The sequence below is a fragment of the Nycticebus coucang genome, chromosome 13 (genome assembly GCF_027406575.1).
Source record: "Nycticebus coucang isolate mNycCou1 chromosome 13, mNycCou1.pri, whole genome shotgun sequence".
NCBI lineage: Eukaryota > Metazoa > Chordata > Mammalia > Primates > Lorisidae > Nycticebus > Nycticebus coucang.
The window spans coordinates 6,134,716-6,153,954 of record NC_069792.1 but is presented as its reverse complement, the minus strand read 5'-3'; the positions used below and the strand labels follow the sequence as shown (position 1 = coordinate 6,153,954).

Sequence of the window (19,239 nt, the reverse complement as noted above, 5' to 3'; positions counted from 1 at the left end):
ACCTATCAGGATACTATTCTGAGATTGTCACTGAGACGTTTATTGCCTCATTTTTCTTTTTGCTCCAGGGGCCCTGGGGCCTCCAGGGAGTGACACTTATTGCTTAGGGGAAAGCGGTTCTGATTAAGGCTTAGAACAAAAAGTCTATTGATTTTGTGAACAGACTGAATAAATCTTTGGAGAAATATCAGAAATATCACTTGTGAAAAACATGACTTTTAATTGTCAGAGTTTTGGAGTGTTTGAAAAAGAAGTTCCTTTTCTTTTCTTTCCATCTCCCTGCCTGACTCCCTCTGTGTCTCGGACAGGCCTGAAAGACAGAGCAGCAAAGGCTGACGGGTGAGTCGTGGGGGCAGCTCTGATGCCACATCTTACTGCCTCGAGCAACCAGGAAAGGTGGCAGAGCTCCCTCCTTAAGGCTCATCTCACATTGTCAAGAGAAGCATGGAAAAGGCTGAGGTCAGGGTGACAGTCCCACAGGGACAAATATTTGGTTCTGACAAGGTCAGCACCGAGTTTGTGGGCTTGGAAACCAAAGCCCTGGTGTGATGTGCATTCCTTCAGCAGATGTCACAAGGAAAGAGGTGACACCCAAAGACAAATAGGCTGAGACACCTCAGGGGAGGCCCCGGAGAACAGGGTGGCCCTCACAGCAGATGTCCCTCTCCAGACCTGATGGTGGAGGAACTATGACACCCACAAGGAGAAGGAAAAGGGGAAGGATGAGAAGGATCCCAAATTGACCAGTGCAGGCAGAATGGAGATTGAAGACCCCATTCTTGGCAGGGGAGGGTATGCCCAGAAAAGGGAAAATTGAAAAGTAAGCTGAAGGAGTCGGAACAAGAAAAAGTCAGCTAACTTACCTTTAAGCTAGCCATTGCTAAATTTCTTATCTGAATGAGTTTCTGGCCTTTCCTGAAACTCTGGCCTAGTGGGTATACAGCTTACACAAATACCCCTGTTGAGTCTGTGAACACTCTGAGGAAAACAATGGCCATAGAAGAAGCTGTGCCAAGTCCTAGAAAAGATACATCATCTAGGTCAGTGGTTCTCAACCTTCCTAATGCCACGGCCCTTTAATACAGTTCCTGTGGGTCATGACCCACAGGTTGAGAACCAGCTGAAAGTCATTTCTGGCCCATCAAATAGACAAAACAGATACCCATTATGGAGATTTGCATTTGACTAGGGCAGAGACCAAGGGAACAGTTTGAGCCCTGAGATATGGGCAGGAGGGTTTATATCCCTTATCACAGAGGAAGATCCTCTGTGGTGGTAACGAGAGGAAAATGCCTCCCTCCCACCGATTCCTCAGAGGAGATTAACGCCAGTGGCATTTTACTCCACAGTGAACTAGCAAAGCTTAACACCTCCCTAAGAATCTGTGTGTGTGACTCCAGACAGGAGGCTTCCCCTATACAAGGCTCATGTTTCAGATTCCTCAAAACTACTCAAATCCTTAAAGTTAATTATAATAACAATAGGAGCTGATATGCCCACTCAGAGAAACTACTAGTGTCTTTGCTCCCTCCCTCAGCTTACCACCTGGGCAGATAGAATTCAATAAAAGCTGAATGGAATGGAGACTAGGGGCTACTCCCTGGAACCCACAAAAAGGCAGTGATCCCCTGAACTCCCAACTTTAAAAATTCTGTTCTGTGTCTTGTGTCTTTTTCTTTATCATTGTTCCTAACTTTATATTTCTTCAGTCAGTCTTGCCAGTTCCACAGGTCTTAGTGGACCCTGCCCCCAGGTCAGGACCCTGACAGACCAGTTTTAGGCCAAAAGAAACCAAGTACAAGTCTCAAGTGAGAAACTGCTGAGCTGGAAAAGGCTGAGCTCATTCTGAATGAAAATGACTAAGATTTGTACTATGAGCAATATCAGAGCTTAGATTATTGTGAAGTGAACTTCATTTGAAGTATAATTTACATGCAGCAAAAAGTCACTCTTTTAAGGTATACAGTTTGATTAGTTTTGCCAAAAGTTTACAATCTGGGAACTACCACCACCATCAAGATAGAGAATATTCCCATCACCTCAAAATGTTTCCTCAGGAGGGATGGGAATTTTAATCAGTTATGTAGAATGAAAGATAGTTATGTCCCCAAGACTTACCCCTCACTCCTCCAAGTTACCATTGGGAAGATTCAAATTGACAACATGACAGTGAAACAATGTGGATATGGTAATAACCTGGACTTTATCTAGAGAAATTGTCTCATGCATGATACTTGTCTATTTATAAATGAATGTATGAAGACATTAAAGACAATTAACTATATCTAAAATACATTATATTTAGTATAGCTCTGTGGTTTTAATCTGGATTCCATCTGAAGGATTACCTCCTAATACCCACTCAGGTCAAGAAGATTTTCCTTCCCTTCATGGCCCCTTCTGCTTACAAGGTAGAATGAAGGCTGCAGACTCATAGTAGCAAGGCCAGCCCTGCATAAAGCTATGTGAAACAGAATGGCTCAAGTCTTTAGAAATCAGAAACTTATCTGTAGAACTGAATTGACTCCTTCCCCTTCAGACATCGATGCACACGTGTACACACACAAAGCCTCAGGACCACTGTAAGTTTCAGGAGGAAAGGGCCACTGCCAACCCAGTCACAGATGTCAGGACTGAACATGGTAAAGGACGGAACACCGCGGGCCCACAGGCAGGGATGCACAGGAGCAGCAGAGCCCTCCCTCCATGGTCTGCATTTGGCAGTGTAGGGATGCTGGCATGCCAGTGGGGCCGGGCAATTTTCTTCCTAGATTCAGACAGTTATATTAAGAGAGAAACTCCTTAATCCACAAGCAATCTCCTTAACTTAGGGTGATCTTGAATAAGTTAGTTGGCATTGCTGTTGGTAAGGTCACCTGGAATCATCAGTGATCTATTAAGCAATAGCCGTGTTGGAGTATCTGAACCTAAGTCACCTTGACTCAGCACACTCCCACCACGTAGGGGTATCTGAGTCTAAGTCACCTGACTCAGCACACTCCCACAGGGGCATCGTGCCCTCCTGATCCAAAACCCCAGGTGTCCTAAGGGCAGGGCTCGTGTCTTCCTTGGGCTGGAACCCTTCACTCCCAGCACTTGTAGTTCTACTTATTCATGTAGCCAACAACACCACAGTGTACTCCCCTCTGCTGGCTGCCCAAAGAGCCATACACTAGGAATCAGGGCTATGAACTGTGCCTTGACCTCCCTCCAGGCACCGTGCTGGGCTGCCCAGAAGCTGCTCATCAGAACTCATCTCTTCATTCCTAACATCTCTCACATTTCACTTCAGGGCCCAGCAGCTCTGGCCCTCTGGCTCTGCCCCTGAGTCTTGGGTCCATATGTACCAGTGGAATGAGCAATACAGCTTGGCTTCCCAGGCCCTGAGCCCCTCTTAGCAGGGAGTGCCACCAGTAGCCCGCGGAGTGACTGCAGAGGGCTCCAGCGGGACCCAGGCTTGTTAGTCCTTCCTGCAGATGCTGCGCTGGACCTTCCCAAGAAATCTCATTAAAACACCTCCTTGTGGTCTCTGCACAGTGAAACCCCACAGTGTCATTCATCCTTCAGTCTTTCCAAGATTTCTCAATCTGTTCTGAAAAAAACTCTGCATTTATCAAACAAAAATATCACTCCAGCTATATCCCTTCTTTGTAGACTTCTATTCTCTTGACAAGGTGCATAGTTCAAATTTCCCTGGGAAAATAACTGTGGGCATTTCCCTAGAGAGACAAGCCCCTATGCAAACACACCTCTGCACACATGAACAGACAGAGGGCTCCACGGGCAAACACTATTACACTCAGTGAAACTCATGGAGTTTAACCTTACATAGGGCCCTAACCAGAGGATTCTCCATGCAGGCCCGAACAAATATTTAGCTCCCCAAGGTAGAGAAGGTGGTTTGGAAGGTTCACTGGGCCATCTGGTCTCCCAGCTCTGATTCCCCAGTGGGCAAATCATCCCAGGCCGTGCTCTCTCAGCCACTTTTCTTTCGTCCTAGGAATCAAGCTCTGGACATATTTCAGGTCCTATTAACCTTGGGTAACATAACCAAATAATCACAAAGTCCAAAGAGAAGGCAAGAAGGCTACAAAGTCTTCATTTATGCTCCCATCTTTGTCACCAGAAAAAAAAATGGAATTGTGTTTGGGGGAGTTCTGCAGTCCCTCAGCTTTAGTTGTGAAACTCAGACGGGCATAGGTACTCCTGAATGACCTTGCCCTGAGGACTCCTGTGAGTCCCCTGGCTAAGAGACCCCTCCTCCATGACCAAGTGGCCTGGGCTGCTGGACCCAGAGAGAGATGCAGGCCCCACAGGACCAGAGCATGGAGGGGTGCCGAGACCGGGCGCTCCGGCTGAACTTCCCAAAGATAAACCCCTGAGAGAGATTTTCCCTTTGATATAAAGAATGGACTGTTTTAGTTCTTTCTCTCGGTCACCAAGAACTAACTTTCTCAACACTCACTGTGGTGTAATCATATTGACAGGAAGGTCCCAAAGAAATCAGATCTCAGGAACAGCTGGTAAATGAGGTTCAGTGTTAAATATGTGGAGACAGTTCAGTTCCAGGCTGCACTGAAGGTTTGTGGTCCCAAACCATATAAAGTAGCACTTTGGGCTGAATCTCCATGTGCCTCTTGGTTGAAAGTGTTTACCTTATTGCTGAAAAGAGGCACTTCCGAGCTATACAGAGACAGGTGTGCTGGCTGCAGTGGGGAAAGGGTGGAGTTTCTTGCAATTTTGTAGGAAGTTGCCAGGAAGGCATCATAGGAAAGGCCCCTTGGGTCAAAACATGTCTGAAGGTGAAGGGGTTGGCCGTGCAGAGGTCTGGGGATGGCTGTAACAACAGATGGCGGAGAAGGGCAGAGGCTGGGGGGGTGTGGGGACAGCACTCCTAGGCCATCAGGCAGCACGGAGGCTGGAGTGGGGGAGGGGTGAGGTCACAAGTAGGGCCTTGTAGGATATTGCTACAACTTCACCTTTTATACTTAATAAATTAGGACCTCTTTCTTTCTTTTTTTTTTATTGTTGGGGATTCATTGAGGGTACAATAAGCCAGGTTACATTGGTTGCATTGGTTTGGTAAAGTCCCTCTTGCAATCATGTCTTGCCCCCAGAAGGTGTGGCACACACCAAGGCCCCACCCCTCTCCTTCCTTCCCTCTCTCTGCTTTTACTCCCCCCCCATGACCTTAATTGTCATTAATTGTCCTCATATCAAAATTGAGTACATAGGATTCATGCTTCTCCATTCTTGTGATGCTTTACTAAGAATAAGGTCTTCCACTTCCATCCAGGTTAATACGAAGGATGTAAAGTCTCCATTTTTTTTTTAATGGCTGAATAGTATTCCATGGTATACATATACCACAGCTTGTTAATCCATTCCTGGGTTGGTGGGCATTTAGGCTGAATCTGATTGACATTTTAGGAGGGTCACTCTGCTGCAGGGCTGAGAATAGTCTTTACTAATCCCAAAATGCTCTTCATGATACCAGCATTCTTATGATATCAGCTAAATGCCACAAAAGAAAAAAAGGAGGGCAAAGGACTTAACTCAGTGTGTGCTGGTGCCTTCCATGTGACAAATGCCTTATTCACACGCTCTCACAAGGAAACTCCATGGGATGATCATGGCTCTGGTTTGCCTGGGATGGTTCCCACTGACACCTGTTGTCCTGCTATAATTATTCACAGAACCATTCTTCTCTCTCAAAAAAGTCTTGGTTTGGCCTTTTGGAAAGATGTTTGGAGAATACTTAAAGATCTAAAACTAGATCTACCATTTGATCTTATAATTCCTCTACTAGGTATATATGCAGAAGACCAAAATCGCACTATAACAAAGATATTTGTACCAGAATGTTTATTGCAGCCCAATTAATAATTGCTAAGTCACAGAAAAAACCCAAGTGCCCATCGACTCATGAATGGGTTAATAAATTGTGGTATTTGTACACCATGGAATATTATGCAGCCTTAAAGAAAGATGGAGACTTTACCTCCTTCATGTTTACATGGACGAAGCTGGAAAATATTCTTCTTAGCAAGGTATCCGAAGAATGGAAGAAAAAGTACCCAATGTACTCAGCCCTAATATGAAACTAATTTATAGCTTTCATACGAAGACTACAACTCAATCTCAGTATAAGAATACGGGGAAAGGGGCAAGGGAGGGGAAGGGAACGGGAGGGAGGGTGGAGGGAGGGTGACTGGAGGGTCCACACCTAGGGTGCATCTTGGAAGGGTGCAGGTAAAGTTTACTAAGTGTAGAGTATAAGGGTTTGAACACAATAATTAAGAAAATGCCATGAAGGCTATGTTAACCAGTTCAGTGAAAATATTTCAGACTGTGTATGGAACCAGCACATTGTACCTCATGATTGCATTATTGTACACAGCTATGATTTAATTAAAAAAACGAAAAAATTCCTGGTTTTGATGGTGAATTATAAAGTGACCATTCTGATAGTACATATTACATTCCCCATTTCATAAGGAAAGCAACTGTACCTCAGAAAACCTATGTTCCCTGCCCCAATTCACAAAGCTGGTGCTAGGGTCCTGGACTGAAGCCAGTCTCGGCTTATCTGAGCTGTAGTCCCCTCATGGATGAAAAGTCCGCCTCATTCTGAAGCCTACATTTTCCCCCTAGAACATAGACAGGTATGGTGATAAAAGCTAAAGCATTAAAAAAGCTTAGTGTTTTGTTTTTTTTTTAACTTAATTAGTTGTTATCTAAAATTTGCTGTAAAACTTGAATCAGCATACATTTCAGAAGAAACCGAAAATCAGAAATCAGCAAACTTATTTTTCCATTACTTAAAGTCTGATAAAAGCAAGTATTTTGAAGAAGACACATGTCAGTGATGATGGTACTTTTTCATGCATTCTCAGATAGTTAATTCTTGATAGAAAGGAAACCAGTAAGCAAAGCTCCTGTCCACTTGCCAAAAATCCGGCATCAAACATTTATTAACCCATAAATGTGGGCTAAATCTCACCTCCCATTATCATTCATCTGCTGGAGAGAGCCTGGACTTGTGAAGAGGACACGGGGAGCTGAGTCAGCACTCTTTGTAGCCCTGGGCATTCCTGCCAGGCCAGTAACTAAAGATTCTTAAGGACGACAACCCAAGGGCGCCCAGCTGTTCCCTGCCGACACGGCGGACAGGGAATAAATCACCGGGAGGAGCAGAACAAGCCCAGCATAGCAGTGCTGGCCTCTGGGAGGAGACCACTCTGGTCTCACCTGTGATCTAGTCTGGCCACCAAAGAAGAACAACTTATAAACTAACAGTCTCAGAAACTCTTTGCTTTTCAAAATATTCCAGTACTCTTCTGAAAGGAAGAGGCAAAGTCACAAAATTAATTAGCTCAGAGTGTTAAGTGCCAACTGCATGGAAAATCACTCTTTTTATGCTACTAAATTAAAAATTATACAATCCTCAGTGTGTCCTTAGGACTCTATCCAGCCTGGCAACTTCACAATAAGTATTAATAGCTTAATCCTAATAATAAGAAGCCCTTCCTCCTCATCACTTCTGTTCTTCCCTGGCCGGCTTCAGAACACTTTGACAGATGGATGGACAATTCCAACATATTGAGGGTCAAGACCTGCTTGCTCTCCCTCTCAAACCCAAACCAGAAAAGCATCAATTCCTGGGTTTTAATCTGCCATAGGATTAGTAAATAAGAACAGCAAATGAACCTCTGAGTGGCACCAAGAATGATTTTTTAAAAGGTGATACTCAACATGCTGAGTCTGCTCCTTGCTCTGCAGGGAGTTTGGTCTCTAGTTAATTCCCGAATATTAGAGTGTCATTTCCTCCTAAAGGAGCAAATATTCAATCTGGAGAGAAAGGGGCAGCTGGGCTGACTTACCAGAACCTGAGAAAAATGAGAAAACCAGACCACATTCTCTCTTTGCAACATTATTACACTATATTATTTTGCTGGGGAAAATGCCTTAAGAAATGGTTGGTGTGCTCCAGCTAAGAGATTACCCCTTTAGATGGGAAATGCTAATGGCTAAAGTTTCATTAGCTAGTTGCAGAAAGATGCAGGGGAGACATGCTGAGCCTTTATTGCTGCTCAAGTTAAATGAACCCCAAATCAATAGTTCATTTAAGATACAATGCCATTTCTTTTGTATTTCAGATTTTTTTAAATGCATAAAACTGTCTTCCACATTTTTTACATGTAACAAATTGTGCATACATAAAATAAGAAGCAATTGAAAGGAATACAAAACGGCTGTCTAATGGAGTTTAAATAAAGTCCATTTTAAAATAATGCAGCTTTAAAAAAAATGCTACAAATTGAGAAATAATATAGTAGGTCAGTAAGATTTCTTCTATTTCTTATTGGTACCAGGGATTTCAGAACTCTTTTAAACATCATTTTTTACGAACATGTTGGTTGACTAGAATAGATAGGCCATGGGACACGCAGGCCAAGAGCCAGGCTTCCGCATCTCTGAGGACCCTTTCACCTTCTCCACCTAAGCATCTTTCTGACATCCCCTGGATGCCACTGCCCCCCTCACAGAACCACAGGATGACTGAAAGAACCATTAGGATCTCGAGGTTTATGTAATAAATGAGATTCGATATGAGAAAATGTTTTTGCAAACTATCAAAACATTAATATACAGGGTAGCAACTATTTTAAATTGCACATGAACTTTATGGCCACCCTGTATACAAATGTAAAGAATTAGTATTGTTCTTCATTTCGTCTTTCACTGAGTCGATCTAACCCCAAATCTTTCTTGCCAGGTCTGAATTAATCAGCAAGTATTTTGTGGCACAAAGCCTGCGCATCATGTGCCCGTCATCATCCTGACCATTTGGATGTTTGTAGAATGGAGACCCCACTGGGAGACAAAGCTGATGAGTGTGATGCTGGCAGAGAAAAGACCACGTGATATGGAGGAGACCATGACTTTGGTTTTGGATGTGGTGGGTTCTGGGCATCAATGAGCTGCCAAGCAAAGACTTCCAGAGAAATCAAAAAGAGGGAAAATTAAAGCATCATGTGCATTCACTGGAGGCAAAAAAGAAACAGTACTAAGGAAGGAAATTCTGATGCTCCTAAGTTCATAACCACGGACATTTATTAACATAGTATGGCTAAAAAGAAAGTCACATTTAAAAAGCAGCTTACAACAAGTTGAGCTGGCCACACACATATATCCTTGTCTACACGTGTGCGCCTTTGAACAGACCTAGTGGTGCTAATCCCAAAGCCTAACTTCCTAAATCAGGGGGAGACAAACTCCATATGGCCTGTGGCCAAATCTGCCAGCACCTGATTCTGTACAGTCCAGGAGACAGAATGCTTTATATTTTTCTTAATAACTTATTAAAAATGAAAAGCATAATACCATTTCTTGACAAATAAAAATCATATGAAATTTGAATTTCAATGTCCACAAAAGTTGTAATTGGCACAGAGCTGCTCCATTTCTTACATATCACCTATAGCTGCTGCCTCTTGACACTGACAGTGAGCAGTTTTTTCACAGGCTCTAAATCCCACAAAGCATAAGATAGCTTGTGTCTGTCCTTCTACAGAAAAGGGTGCCAGCCCTGCTTTTAAGTCACCTCAATTACTTTAATTATCAATATAATTAAATTATATTAACATAACCATCAGAAAGGAATTCTATATGTAATATGTATATATGATTCCATTTATTAACTATATAATTATATATAACCAATTACATTAACATAACCATCAGAGAGGAAATAAAGTTACATACTTGGCAAAGGTGCTATGTTAGTTCTCCCAACAGGCATTTCTTTCCATAAATCGCCATCATTTTCATCCTCAGCTATCCAGGAATCAACAGTTAAACAAATCAGCTCATTGGTGGCTAAATTTTCAAGTACAACTTCTTCCAGATACCACCCAGGATCCTTTCCACTATTGTCATGCCCAATGCGAATTTTATAGATTTCACCAATATCCTTAAGATTAATCTGTAATGGAAAGGAAAAGAAAACGCTCTACTTCTACAATTTGATTTTTCAAATTCCAAATTCATATTCTATTTTGAACTCAATATCTACTTTTTTATCACGCTCCTTACTAATTTCCCTTACAGCTAGTTACTTGTAATACCATGAAGTGCTATTCTAAGTGGTGAAGGATGTTTCCACTGACTGTGGGCAAACTAATAGATTAAATCCAGCGAGTTTCTGTTACATCTTTTTTTAGCAACTCATCATTACTATCTTTCAAAATAAATATTTCATTGCAATTAGTAATATACATTATTGATTCAGTGATTAGAGCTGACAAAAGGTAATCTAATTCTCTGGTGCTTATAATAGATTAAATGTTCCCATTAAAGTGAGATCCTGAGGAAGCTCCTAGATTTAAAGTAGAGTTAACTAGCGGGCCCTGAAGCAGACCAAATTTGCAACAGAAAACCTGTGATTTTTACAGCAGTATTGGCAACGTTATGCCCATTTGCACTCCCTGAACTGGCACAACAAACACTGTTTGTTTACTATTTACTATTATTTACTATTTACTTATTTACTATTCAGAGTAAGCAATATTTTTCTTTTGAAAATTCTTACAGGGGTCATAGGAAAAAAACTGAACCAATATAGATGGCACTAGTTTTCCATTTCTGCCATAACAAATTACCATGAACTTGAAACAAGACCCAGCTACTGTCTCCCAATTTCATGAGTCAGAAGTCCAGGTACCATGTGGCTTGGGGGAGCCCGAGCCTAAGGCCGCACAAGCTGAGACCGAGGTGTTGGGGGGCTCGGTTCTTTCCTGGAAGCACTAGGAAAACGTCAACCTCCAAGTTTACTCATATTGTTGGCAGAAGCCACTTCCTAGCTGCTGTAGGACTGAGGTCCCTCTTTCCTCGACCTTGTGGTCCCTCTTTCCTTGACCTTCTTCATCTCCAAATCACCAAGAGGACATCAAACTTTTCTCGTGATTGGAGTTTCTGGCTCCCCACCTACTTACCAATCGGAGAAAAGTGTTTGCTGTTAGAGGCTCCCATGACTTAGAACAGGCCCACCTGGTGATTAGTAACCTTAATCACATCTGCAAAATCCTTCTGCCATGGAGCATACTCATAAGAGTAAAAACAGCCAAGGATCATGAGTCAGGCAATGACGTAACCCGCCTTCTGTCATTTTGTCTCCAGCACCACAACCTGCAACGGTTTTCTCCCCATCGATGTTGCCATAAACAATGACATCAACATGGGAAGTTACTCTAGAGGTAGGCAAGCCTGCCACCTTTCCTACTAAAATATTTTTTTCTTGGTAATATAATCTTGTATTGCTGTATTAGTGATAATTTTTCTGAATGAATTCTGTCCTGCAGCCAAAATGCTCTTAGTTGGCCCCTCCTATTATTTATGGAACGAGGCGGTTATAGACATTCTAACCATGTAGGAAACCTTAATATTGGTACTTCATTCAAGTAAGTCCAGAACTCCTGAAATCCTCCTCTCAGCTTCAGATAATAGGCAATATGCTAAAAAGTACTAGCACACTCCAACATGCACCTTTAGGCAAAATAACACTGTCACTGCAACCTCGGGTTTTGAATTCAAACAGACCTGAGTTGGAAAGTTCCTTTTAACTGCAGCCACTTTCTCAACCTTTCTAAGCTTCAGTGTCTGAATGCTGTAATAGTACCAATCTTATGGAGTACTACAGTGCTCAGTAAGTATTACCAACTATTGTTTTATCAATCAGATCTTTGTGCTAATTATCAAAAAAAGTGTCTAAATCTACCTAAAGACAGGATAGAAGATGAATCTAGTGCTCATAGAAAGGAATTAACACTAATGTTTGGCCATCACAAGTGAAATGTAAATCGATAAATCCTGTGTCTAACTCTGCTAGTAAAAAATACTTCTAAATAATAACTCAATGGTGCCATGGTACAAAAACTAAATTATTCATACACCAAGCATGCCTGGGTTAGCCAGTTAGACTCAGAATGGAAGTGATTGAACCACAGCCTGGCCAGTGCTCTATTGCTCCCAAATTACTTGTAACAAATTAGCCAAACTGGTTCGGAATTATTAGTTCTGGTTTAATGCAATCAACTTGGGTTATTTCAGCTTCAATCAAATAAAACGGTAATATGCCAAGAAATTATTCTCACGCATAACTGTTTTTAGTTTTCTGCTTTTAGCTTCCTACATTTGAAATTAAAAAAAAAAAAAAGTGATTCCAAATATAGGAAGGCTTTCATCAAAAAGATGGACCACATGTTAGCTCAATTATTCTCCACAATGAGAATTATTTTAAAATCATGTACCATCACAGGTTAAAATAAAATTGTTGTCAATCTGAGGACCAAAGATAAACATAAAATTGTCATCAATCTGCATATAGATAGAGACACAGGTTCGGGGAGAGGCAGAAGAGTTGTTGAAAGCTAGCCCAACCCAGTGCTTTATTGTCACATACTGAAATTAGAAATAGTACCAATACCCCCACCCCAATAAGTAGAACATATACACAAAAAAATTCTTATCTGAGAATATCTAATTCGGGTAGTTGAAATTATTAACATAAAAGGGTTGATTCTACACTGAATTTAAGGAAGAAAAAAAGCAGTTTGAGTACCCACCACGTTTGGATAACTGCTTCTTATAAACACTACTCTAAGAGCAGGCTAAGTGTGCAGTTAAACCGCTTCGATGCTTAGCAAGTTCTTACAAACATTGTTCTAAGCAAGCACATAAACAAAGATCTCACGATCTGCATGTGAGGACAGAGGTATAAACTAACTGGAGCTGTACAAGGAGTGAAATAAACAAAGTGGGGGTGTAAGGAAAACCCAGCGAGACAATTCAGTATAGGTAACGAGAGACCTGGACTCCGAGGAACGAGCAGCATCCGTGAGCTTTTATCACAATACTCAGAATGACTTGATTATTTTTTTTTTTTTTTGAGCAGAGCCTCACTCTGTTGCCCAGGCTAGAGTACAGTGGCCTCAGCCTAGCTCACCACCACTTCAAACTCCCCGGCTGGAACAATCCTCCTGCCAAGGACCCCAAGGAGCTGGGGCTACAGGTACTCACCACCATGCCCAGCTAATTTCTCTAATTTTAGTAGAGATGGGGTCTCACATTTCAGGCTGATCTCAAACCCCTGAGCTCAAGGGATGCTCCCGCCTCAGCCTCCCATAATGCTAAGATTACCGGCGTGAGCCAATGTGCCAGGCCCCATTTAATATTTTTAGACCACAGTTGACCTCAGGTGACTGAAACCAGGGAAAATGAAACCGCTGATAAGGGGGGACTGCTGGATATCAGTTAGCAAAATTAGACAAATACGTACATCTTAGGTACTCAGTAGCTGGTGCTAATCATAGTAATTTTATTGTCATCACTAAAGGGAATGGGAAGAAGAAAGAATGAATACAGTAGGGAGAAAGAAACTGAAGACCACCTACTTTAATTCTACAGACATCTGATTGTCCCCAACTGTGACCCTGCAGCGCTGAGCTGGGGGTTCCCATGGGAGGAGGAGAGACCTAAGGAGACCAGCCCTCTCCGCTGAAGTGTCCTTCCCGCACCTGCCCCTCCACTAGGGACACTGAGTGGGGGTCTTCGCAGGGAGGGTTTCCTAATGACGGGGTGAGCCTATCTGTGAACAGGTTCCAGTGGGTTCTGGGAAACAGGAAATGAGAGGAAAAAAAGAACATTTGTCATTTGAAAATCTGCCTGGAGATCTGAGTTAGCAAAAAGAGAGCTTTTGTAAGTGTTGGGGTGGACATTTCAGCAGGCACTGGGCACAGGATGAGAAAAGAATTTCTCTCTGCCAAGATAAGCATATGAAAGTATAAGCTTATTTCATATTAGGAGGGAGGGGGAAGAGAGAGAGAAAAGGAGTGAGAAAGGGCTTTGCATCCAAAAGAAAGGACGAATGCCCTCGCTGAGGTTAAGCAGCTCCTGAATTTAAGGAGAAGACAAAGAAAGGCAGTTACACAAAGTATCCTGGGTGTGAATGCTGTGTCTGTTTTTCCTTCTGCAGGATGATAAGCAGCTGTCTTTGCTTTGGAGACAGCTTATTACGGATGTTTTGATTGATAAACATCAATTGATTTTGTTGTTGATTTTGACTTGTTGATTTTGACTGATATATTATTTTTGGCCAAGATCTGAGGGCAGACACTCAGCTCATACCCTATTATTTCAGGGACAGAACCCTTGAGGTTATGAACAAATTCTTAAAGACAGAGAGCGGATGAAATGTAAAGAGAAAGAATTTACATTTTCTTTTATCTGCTGGGCTCCTTGGTGGCTTGTGAAAAGGAAACGGTTGGGGGTGGGGGGTGCTAGCAGCAAGAGAAAGAGAAATTAAGCAGGCAGAGAGAGAGATTCATTCCAGTCCTTACTGAAAAACTACTGAGGCAGGTGAGGAAAAGAGGAGCGAATTTTGCCCCGGCAACTCTGTGCAGGCAAGTCCAGGTGGTCTGCAATGATCTAAAGGTAAGTAGGAAGTTATTAATTACGACCTGCACAGCAGCTGAGGCTCCTGTTGTCTATACACCCTTTTAGAAGATGTCTGGTGTAACCTTAACTTCCTAGACCTTCTATTGTCTTTGAGAATGGGCAGCTATGTTCTAAGGGCAGGCACCGGCCTTCCCTGATTCATGAGATTTTCACGTGCACAAAAGCCCAAAATCTGTATAAAAGTAAGGCCAGAAATTGTGTTGGGGGGGGCTCGGTTCTTGAGACACTAGTCTGCCGAGTCTCCCTGGCAAAAGAATAAAGCCACTTCCTCTTCCAACTGGTGACTGAGAGTCTTTTTGTCTGCATTGGCTCCTGCATTGGCTCCTACACTATGAGTTAGTAATTTTTATATTATTTCGCTATATATAAAGACTAACTATTCTTACAGTAAGGACCAAAACAAAAAATCTTGTGAAAACACTTTGAAATCCACAGACTGGGCATCCCTTACAGTTGTCGTCCCTTACAGTTCTCGGGCCAGAGAGCAGGGTAGAGGGGCGGAGAGAGGCTTCCCTCAGCAGTCAGCAGGACTCATGGCTGGTTACCCGTGTTCAGACCATAGCGATCCTTCTCTTAGAGAGCATTTGATTAAAATAATTGGAAAATCAGACAGTAATTTGAGGGCTGCTCAAGAAAGAATTTGAAGATTGATGCAAGAAAGGACATTTTCATTTGATAATGAAAATGGAATTATTAATGCAAAAAAAATCTGAAAAGATTTGCAAAGTTGAAAAACGAACTTCAGTAAGATACATTGCCTTTTCAAATTCTGCATACAATGTATATTCCACATTTTCAAAAATAGGCTTTTTTTTACACAAAAATCCCATAGCATAATAGAGGATGATCAGATACAAAAGTATAAAGACATAAGCTGCATCTCCAAGGCAAACGACAGGCTACGTGAATATTCGTGCAGTTTATGCAAAAAGGCCTTTGCTCCTCAGCTATCTGCTCTCAGATGAATCTCTTACCACAGTCCTCCCTCCGTATGTCATGACTGCCCAGTTGAATTTTTCTAACTAGCATACACTAAATATCTTCATGAGAGTTACTTATGGTAAGTAAGTTATTTTTAAAACTTAAATTCTAGAGGCAAATTTAGTGTTGTGCAAAGTCAGTATTCTCTATTTAAGAGCTTTTGTATCTTAGAAAAACACATGGGAACACAAATGAGCTTTGTGACCCATGAACGCTCATCTGGGGTATTTTATCTGCAGGAATGCGGAAGTACAGACTAAATTTGAGCTGTGGTAAGTTAGAAACACTGACCATTGTTAGGATGAATTCTAAGAGGAAGTAATGCCATGAAGACAAGAAGAAAAGAAAGAAAGGAAGAAAGGGAGGGAGAGAGGGAGGAAGGAAAAGAGGAAGAAAGGAAAGGAGGGAGGGAAAAACCAACCTCCCAAAGCACAGACAGTTAGTTACATTATACATAAAAATATCATATGGTTCTTGTATCATATCACACATTAAAAGATCCTAATGTATGAAAGAATTGGAAAAGAAACTGCCTCTTTTCTTGATGAGTAAATGATACTTAGATGTTTTAAAGGGTGCAGGGGCTTTATGGCCACGCAGGGGTCCTCAAACTTTTTAAACAGGGGGCCAGTTCACTGTCCCTCAGACCGTTGGAGGGCCTGACTATAGTTTAAAAAAAAAAAACAAACTCTGAACAAATTCCTATGCACACTGCATATATCTTATTTTGAAGTAAAAAAACAAAACGGGAACAAATATAATCACACCGCCTCATGTGGCCCCTGGGCCACAGTTTGAGGACCCCTGGGAGTATTGAGGCTTCCTTCTAAAATTAAGCAGCTGGGTAATAGCTTTCCTATGAAAGCCATAAATTAGTTTCATAGTAGGGCTGAGTACATCAGATACTTTTTCATCCATTCTTGAGATACTTTACTAAGAAGAATATGTTCTAGCTCCATCCATGTAAACATGAAAGAGGTAAAGTCTCTATCTTTCTTTAAGGCTGCATAATATTCCATGGTGTGGTGCATCTTACAAGGGTACATGTGAAACTTAGTAAATGTAGAATATAAATGTCTTAACACAATAACTAAGAAAATGCCAGGAAGGCTATGTTAACCAGTGTGATGAAAATGTGTCAAACAGTCTATAAAACCAGTGTATGGTGCCCCATGATCCCATTAGTGTACACAGGTATGATTTAATTAATTAATTAATTAATTAAATAAAATAAAATTAAGCAGCCATTCTTTAAGCAGCTTTATTCTTTAGTCTCAGTGCTATTCACAAACCTAAGTTCAAACACCCTTTCCTCATTGGTCTTAAAAGGTTTTCAAGGACCTAGTGATGGCAGATTCTAGTGTAGCCAGAATTTTTGCCAGGTCCTTGGTCCCAGAATTGAAGAATGAATCCATGGACCGCTGAGTAAGTGAAAGAACAGAATTTATTAATATATAGATAGATAAGAGGGAAAAGAAGCCAAAGCCTTCGGCAAGCCAAAGGGGAGACTGGAGTGGTGGCCCCTGTGGGCCTTCTGTCTAGGGGACTGTATACTGCTTTTCCTATCCTGCGGATGGGGATGCAGACAGTGGGGAGATGGAGTGTGTGTCTGTAATATGCCGCAAACCATTTGGCACGAGGGGCTTGTGGGCAGACATTAATTTTAAAACTGCCACAGTGCAGAGGAATGCGGCCCTGCAGTCTTTGCTCTGAGAAAGCTCTTCTCTACTCTGGGAGAGGCATCAGGGTGTGTTCTGGGAAAGGCAGCCCGGACGAGATCCGGTCAGGCTGCTTATTTACAACTTTGTGTCCAGAGAATGAGGCTTACAAAGGGCCTGTTTGCTGGTGGAGTCTAGTCCTGAGCCTCTATGGGCCTAGAAAATGGGGGCTCCCCGTCAACCCTGTATCACTATTCCTGTTCAGAATAACATGTGCTTAACTTGCAGACGGAACAATTTCTCATGAACCTGATTGTGCTTCTGAAGATTTGAGAGCTATTAGCTACTAGCTCAAAAACTAACACTGGCACCTTCAATACCCTGGTCTCACTTTCTTAAGGCAACAAATTCAAGTCTTTGTCCTTTGCTCATCTTAAGTGCTGACTACACTGTGTTGTGGCTGTTCCCCCCCATACCCTGAAGTCCTTGAGGACCTGAGCTCTGTCTTTCTTCTCCATATCCTTAGTATTTATATAGCATTTGGCAGGCAGTAGATCCTATGAACATTTGTTAAATAAATAACATAGCTATTTGGTTTTTATTTTTTCATTTTCATGTGTTTTCTTAATTTTCTTCAAACTTTCAGTGGACCTACAAATCTGATAATAATTTGCAAAATTTTGATGATCTGCTTTGGCATTCTCCCTGTAAGTATCTGCGACCCAATAACTGTGGAAAAGACCTTATTAATACTTCAACGTTTTTGTTTCTTTGTTTTTTTCTTAACTCAAAGGTAACACTTTGTAGTCCAGTTAATACTGTCTAAATGGCTGAAAACAATGGCTTTTACTTTCTTATGCACTCTAGGTTTTCAAGAATCAATGAATTCTTTTGGGAAATAAATTCTGATATCTTGATGAAAAAGTTGTGTGATAAAGGTTAAAGCTAATGTCCCATAGTATTGATCTTTGATTTTTTTCAGCATAGTAATATTTCTTCTGGATTTTCACGTAAACTTGGCCTAGTATAAACAGATTGTTATCAATTCTTTATTTAGGTTCCAGTTTCATTATGGAAAAGTAACTTATTTGACCCAACTTTCTAGAAATAATAATAAAATCTGGATAAAATATAAACAATTGCTTGAGGATACTGTAAAATAAGCAAAGAAGGCAGAAAAGTAGAAGATTTGTATTTAAATAAGAGGGGGAAAGAATTTACCTTTTAAAACAGCAAAATAAATGTTACATGAGTTTTTCCTTGAGGGCATTCCTAAGTCTACAAGGCACAAAAAGACTAGAACTCAAGCACAAAGCCGCAGTCCAATCTGCTGAAGAGTGAGCAGATGAATTTGGAACTACTAGAATAATTTCCCAAATCAAGATGGGAAATTCTTGAACACAAAGAACAAAAGTGGGTTAGCACCCTCAAAACTGCATGTAAATACCAGTTAAATCCTAGACCAATAACTACACTATTCAGATGTAGGTACAGAGAGAAAATAAGTCAGAAGACTGAAAAAACTGAGTGGCAATTTCATCTGCTATTTACCATAGGAGACTTTAGAGAGAGACATTGGAGTTTGAGTTCCACCAAGTTACAAAACCAGGGTTTTATAAATTGAATATAATAAAATCCACAGTTTCTGCATCATTACCAGGAAGGTCTAGTATGTTATCAAAAATTATTAAATATATGAAGAAACTGGAAAATGTCAATAGAAAAAATTAGTTAATAAAAATAACTCACTAACAACACAGATGTTTGAATCACAAGAAAAGACCCTAAAACAGTTAAAACAAATATGCTATAGTATACACAGGAAAATAGGAATATAATGAGTGGAGAAATTAGCATTTTCAAGAGAGATTTCGAAATTACAAAAAGAAACAGGTGGAAATCCTAGACCTAAAAATTATAATAAATGAAATAAAAATTAATTGGATGGGATTAACAGCAGAGTCAAAAAAAGAAAAAGATCAGTAAATTTTTTTCTTTTTCATTTTTTTAATTTTTATTAAATCACAGCTGTGTACATTAATGCAATCATGGGGCACCATGTACTGGTTTTATATACAATTTG

General features: G+C 41.1%; 1 protein-coding gene across 1 annotated transcript in view; it reads right to left on the bottom strand.

The window, feature by feature from the left end:
* Positions 1–19,239, bottom strand: part of RP1 (RP1 axonemal microtubule associated) — a 301,766-nt gene that overhangs the window by 21,747 nt on the left and 260,780 nt on the right. The window contains exon 26 of the mRNA XM_053558851.1: positions 9,769–9,988. Within this exon, the coding sequence (XP_053414826.1) occupies positions 9,769–9,988 (220 nt within the window). The remainder of the gene's footprint in view (positions 1–9,768; positions 9,989–19,239) is intronic.